Genomic DNA, 6,074 nt, shown 5'->3' with positions numbered 1-6,074 from the left:
GTTTCAAAAGTCTGAACTTTCCAAAAATTTGTTTGATAATTTCAAAATTGATATAAGTTAGTCTAAGTGTCAATCCAGTGGATTGATCGAAGGTTTTGATAGTGTCATAATTTTACAGTACAAAGCCTTTAAAAATATGTGTGTCCTCTCTGTGCTGTATGTATCTGTGTATAATTTTATTACAAACATGTTCCAAAGGGGATACCTACATCATCAGACAAAAAGCATAGATCTGTTAATATTTTTTCTTCCATTATTCTATTTCATTCTTTATTGTCCATCTTGTCTATTGATATTTTGTACAAATATATGTATTGGTTGATATCAATTTTTAGGCAAAGATAATTTAAAGACAAAAAAAAACAATCTCATGGCTGTGCAGTTCTGCTTGCTACATATCTGTGATGAACATTGAATTGGTAAAAGGTATTGGCCACTATCCCGAAGTCCAGTTTAAATGAACACTAAAATTTTGTTCTGCCAAAAATAATTAAATTGTCTTTGGTTTACTATGCTCTCTTTTAGTTATTATTCAAAGACAATTATGAAATATTTGAGTATTAAATAAGCTTCTTTTGGATGGCTGGTGACTTATAATGATCAAGGTACTGGAATTCCACAATTGCTTTATGTTTTCCCCACTTGGCAATATTTATTATAGTTTCTTTGCACATTTTAATTATTTTCCAGTTAAAAATGGACACTGCTGAATCAGCTCCTGAGAGAAAAATGGCTGTTCAGGGTCATGGGGTGAGCACCTGCAGTCAGCATTATGAGCTCTTGACCACCAAAGTAAGCATCTGCTCAGTAATTGCCATTACAGGCAAGAATAAAGTTGTCCTGCTTCATGCCGACTCTAGCATCAAGGAAGAAGACGTCCAGGAACTTGTCAATGATTTGAAGACAGATGACGAAGATGATCCAAATCCTAAGATTAGCTACGTCTGTTCCAGCAAAGACGGATATGTTGAGATGTGGATGGACATCATGGGCGGACTGCTTCCAGAGTTCTGCTACCCACAACGGTCTCGGATCAAGTTCTCTGCCGGGAAGTTCAGTGTATGCAGCCTGGATGAATCCACGGAAGACTACTATCACCTACCCAAGTCAGACCTGATTGCCTTGGTGGACACAGAATGTCTTTGGGCTTCTCTTTACTTTACTGACTCTATCCGCTTTGGCCCGGTTCTCCTTGACACCATGGAAGACCTCACGGAAGGCTTGATAGCTGCAGGTAACGCCCTCTCTGTAGTGCATCTGCTGAGCTTTGATGGCATCATCAAGGAGATACAAGTTGATGCTTTCCTACGGCGCTACTGGAAGTCCACGATACTTGGAAGGTTCCTTGAAGAGTTTTCACCCAACATCTTGCCTTTGTTTGAGGGAATGACCCATCTGAGTGTTGCGGAAGTTCTTAGCAAAGATCAGATTAAGGAGGAGGACAAGAAGAAGGTTGAGGACATCGTGGTGGACTATGGCATCCTGGTTCTTTCTTTTCTGGACAATCTGAAAGACTATGCTTACCCAAATGCATTCACAGGCAAGCAGGAAAGCAAAGCAAGTGCACCAGACTCTCCACCATCAAATTCTCCGTCATCAAAGTCTCCGCCATCAAAATCTCCTCCATCAAAATCTCCTCCATCAAACTCTGCACAAGAGAAGACGAATGGACAGCAACCAGGCAGGCCATCCAGAAGAGGTTCTCAAAGTGCTGACTCTCTTGGACCATTGCTGTTTGAGGAATCGTTCAAGAATGTCAAAATAAGCAATGATGGGCCTCCCAACCAACCCAGGCCCCGAAGAGCAAGTGCCATAAAATTGTATGAAAAGAAGAGATAGGTTTCCTAGGCAGGATGTGTACTAATCAAAAGCATGCTAGGGGTTACGTAAACTCAAAACAAAAAAATTGTTAAAGTAACATGCTTTTTTTTTAATAGTGAAAGCTGAATTGTTGGATTTTATGGGTTGGTAAAAGTTCTCTGAATTATTGCTGCATAAAACATATTTATGCTTAATATCTTGCCTTTTATGTGCATGTTTTGTTAAAGGTCAAGTCCACCTCAGAAAAATGTTGATTTGAATCAATAGAGAAAAATCAGACAAGCACAATGCTGAAAATTTCATCAAAATCGGATGTAAAATAAGAAAGTTATGACATTTCAAAGTTTCACTTATTTTCAACAAAATAGTTATATGAACGAGCCAGTTACATCCAAATGAGAGAGTCGATGATGTCACTCACTCACTATTTCTTTTGTTTGTTATTGTTTGAATTATACAATATTTCAATTTTTACAAATTTGACGATTAGGACCTCCTTGCCAGAAGCACAAAATGTTAAAATAATGGAATTGTATGTGTTCAGGGAGGAATGAAACTTCATTTCACATGACAATGACGAGAAAATCAAAATATTTCATATAATAAAATGCAAAAGAAATAGTGAGTGGGTGATGTCATCAACTCTCTCATTTGGATGTAACTGGCTCGTTCATATAACTATGAGAGAGCAATTTTTGAAAATAAGCGAAACTTTAAAATGCCATAACTTTCTTATTTTACATCCGATTTTGATGAAATTTTCAGTGATATGCTTGTTGAATTTTTCTCTTTTTATTCAAATCAAGTTTTTGTTGGGGTGAACTTGTCCTTTAACTTTAATTGATGAAAGAAAATGATATGGATGTATTGAGTTCCTTTTTTTTTTACTGTACTTGCAATTGCTGCTTTGATAATTCACTTGTACCATAAAATGTACAGTTGCACATGATTTGGTATAATGCTTTGCTTTAAATTCTGTTCTTAAGTAGTGTGGTTTAACTATGAATAGCCAATTGTGAAAGGTATTCTCAAACAAGTACAAGTTCAGTTTGTCAGCTCTTTAACGACTCAAATCATTCGTAACTGACTGGGAATAATTATTACTGAACTTGTTCTCTTTATCATTAGAACATGAGGAAAGAGCGCAATATAAAGAGGGGAAACATGCATTACAATGTAAATATAATCTTGAGATTTTGGGCCTTTCCATATTTTTTTGTTGTAACATAGAGATAGACCATGGCCTATAAAGTTAATCTAGACGTCAGAATTTGGGCCATTGAAAAAGAAATGAAATGTTCCCAAAGAGTTCCGTGGTCCTTAGATAACTGTAGACCACATTGACAGCCGATGTAGTGATCTGAATGAAATTGTGATGTACTCGTTGGGCAGTGCATTGATTTTAATAGCAGAGGGCGTACATGTGCCATCACCTCTCATATCTTTAAAATAGTCTTGTCTGGGCAAGTAGGGATTAAAATGTTTAGTGCTTTACAATATTCAATTCTGTTTGAGAAGATCTGATGCTCTTAGTCATTAATAATCAAACTTTGATATATGCTCCATCCAATTAGTCAAAGTGGAAGATCAAAGAGTCAGCTAGGTGCAACTAGTATTTTTTTAACTCTTTTTAAAGTGACTAGACATATTAGTTTCACCAACCCTACTAGATCCATTTTAAATGATTTATTTTCAGATTATAAAAATGAAATATTGTTCACACTCTCAGCTCAGAAACTTTCAAGAAACCTTGCCCGTGGTTATGTTACATTCTTGACCAAAAATTGCCTTTTTAAGATACTGATTTTGAATGTGTGTTCAGGATTTTTATGTGATACGGTATATTTTTTATAGACACATGGGCCTACAGCTTTCAAATTTCCTTTATCTGAAATACTTTGTAACTCCACACAAATAAAGGAACAATGTTAAAATTCTTGAAGCATTCCAGCATTTTGAATCAAAATTATGAGTAGTTGCAGATCCCTTTAGAATGGACTCCTATTTGGAGAAATATCATGCCCTAACAGATCAAAATGTTTTTGTTTGTTTTTAATGAAAAAAATGCTAATTATTATCATTGAATTGCATGCTGCTGATTAACTAAATTGATAAGTTTTGTTTTTGTTTGTTTTTAATGAAAAAAATGCTAATTATTATCATTGAATTGCATGCTGCTGATTAACTAAATTGATAAGTTTTTGTTAACATTTTTTTTTACTTTGATATATGTAAATATACTGATATATATATGTATATAACAATGCCAGACATCACTTTTCTATCTGGAAAATAGATAATAGGTATTGAATAATTTCATCACATTATTCACTCTTTAGTCCTAGGATTTAAAATAAATCCAGATTATCCGTGAATAGTGGATTACAGGATTAAATTTAGAGATAAACCATAGAGCTTAAAGATATGAATTTAAGTATTTTCAGATTTCAAAGATAAACTTTAAAAATAAGAAAAAATCCAATATTTGGATGGTCACTATTCAAAGCTGATCTGGATTTATTTCAAATCCTTTGAAATTTAGAGTGTAGTTCATAGTATGCACCCCATGTAAATAGTAGGCATATCTACTTTAAAGTACTTTATTTATTGTATGAGTGTACACTGAATGTATAGGCTTATTGTAGCTAGAGACATTATCATTCTTTTATTTTTTCACATTTAATTTCAATAACTTGGATTTAAGTAAATGAAATTAAATCAAGTGGCTACCTGCATACACTCTAAATTTCATGGATTGAAATGAAAATAGAGAGCTGCTGTGACTAGCAAAATAATGAAAATGTACAAAAAAAATAATTTAGCACTTTTAAAACAAAATGTGTTTAAACCTCCATCTTATACATTCAGTGTGAATTCATATAGTTTCCAGTTGACTTGGCCAAATGTAGGATTTAGCAACATAAAACCATACAAATTTGAATTTCATAATTAAAGATTTCAAATTTAGATTACATGCATATGATGTCAATATAAATCGTTAGACTTTAACTAAAATCAAGAGTTTGATATTTAAACCCATATATAAAAAACTCATCCTTTATTAATTCCATCTTTATTCATCATCAAAAGCAGCGTCAAACTAAAGGAAAGACTTGACAATAAAACACATGTTGTGTGAAAGTTGCAATCTGTAATCAAATATTTATGGGTCAAAATTACAATGAGAAACTTCATGCAAATTTAAAAAGTTGGTTACTCTGCATGTGTTGGCCTATTTTCCACAGGAAAGTATCCTGTTTCTGTAAGTCTTTATATTGGCGGAAAGATGCTGTGATGGAAAGCATAATGTTGTCCTTGCATGAAATTGTCACATGAATGTTTGATCATGGCATGGAGCTAACAGCTCTATGATCATGGTGATAGACATAATAAACAGATGGATTTTATTGTCTGCAGGCTTGAAGCAGCAATGCTTTGATGGTGTTGATTACCTTACTAGGAGGAAGCTGATGCAGCAATGCTTTGATGGTGATGGAAGTTTCATGTCTGACATTTAATTCTCAATAAGCTGCACGCAATCATCACTTTCGTCAGAGAAAACCAGTTTTAAAAAAACTCTATACTTCAGTTAAAAAAACGAAAAAAAACTTGATGGCCAACAGGCAGTTTTGTGTCAGTCTCAAAAAAACTATAAGTGACTTTAAAACTGCAACCTTAAAAAAAAAATGCTGAAAATGGTGCATTTGAATTGTGATTTTTGATGGATGTGTACACTAGATTGAATGTAACAGAGGCCTCAATCATTTGGGGCTTGCAGTTTTTATGTTAAATCCACTACAAATTGTATTGAAACATGTATACTTTGGTTGGTCAAACAATTCAGTGGTTGGGCTTGAAATAAGCAAAGAATTCTCTTTTGAAAATTAAATTGAACATTAATATGCATGGACTGGGCTTTGTGTTTTCATTTTCATGAGTGAATTTATGTTTTAAATTCTAGTTGAAAGCCCAACTAGAGCTTTGGTAGAATAAGATTATAATATACATGACTATCATCTAATATTCCAATCATACAAAGTTTTGTGGTCTGTGAATATTTTCCATCCCTTCATTCTTTGTAAAAAATTATATTATTGAATTATCCGGCTCCTTGTTTAACAAGTTATTTTTTTTCTTTAAAAGTTAAGGTCCCTTTGAGAATATAGTGTATCTTGCAACTTGTACAATAATGGGATCTCAGAAGACTGTAATTCTCAGTCCATTATAAATAAGTAATAATTATAATCATACTT

The 6,074-nt window shown here is 33.6% G+C and overlaps 1 protein-coding gene across 1 annotated transcript; it reads left to right on the top strand.

The window, feature by feature from the left end:
- The first annotated feature begins 226 nt into the window (after positions 1-226).
- On the top strand, positions 227-2,041 carry LOC121431203. Its single transcript, XM_041628712.1, has one exon. It carries the CDS (start codon positions 697-699, stop codon positions 1,837-1,839), a length of 1,143 nt encoding a protein of 380 aa, XP_041484646.1. The 5' UTR covers positions 227-696; the 3' UTR covers positions 1,840-2,041.
- The last annotated feature ends 4,033 nt before the right edge of the window (positions 2,042-6,074 follow it).

Source organism: Lytechinus variegatus, chromosome 17, assembly GCF_018143015.1.
Source record: "Lytechinus variegatus isolate NC3 chromosome 17, Lvar_3.0, whole genome shotgun sequence".
Lineage (NCBI taxonomy): Eukaryota > Metazoa > Echinodermata > Echinoidea > Temnopleuroida > Toxopneustidae > Lytechinus > Lytechinus variegatus.
This window is presented reverse-complemented; position numbering and strand designations above follow the sequence as displayed.

What these genes read in the sequence shown, in the direction of transcription:
- LOC121431203 (XM_041628712.1), top strand. Translation starts at nt 697, where the DNA reads ATGGACACTGCTGAATCAGCTCCTGAGAGAAAAATGGCTGTTCAGGGT.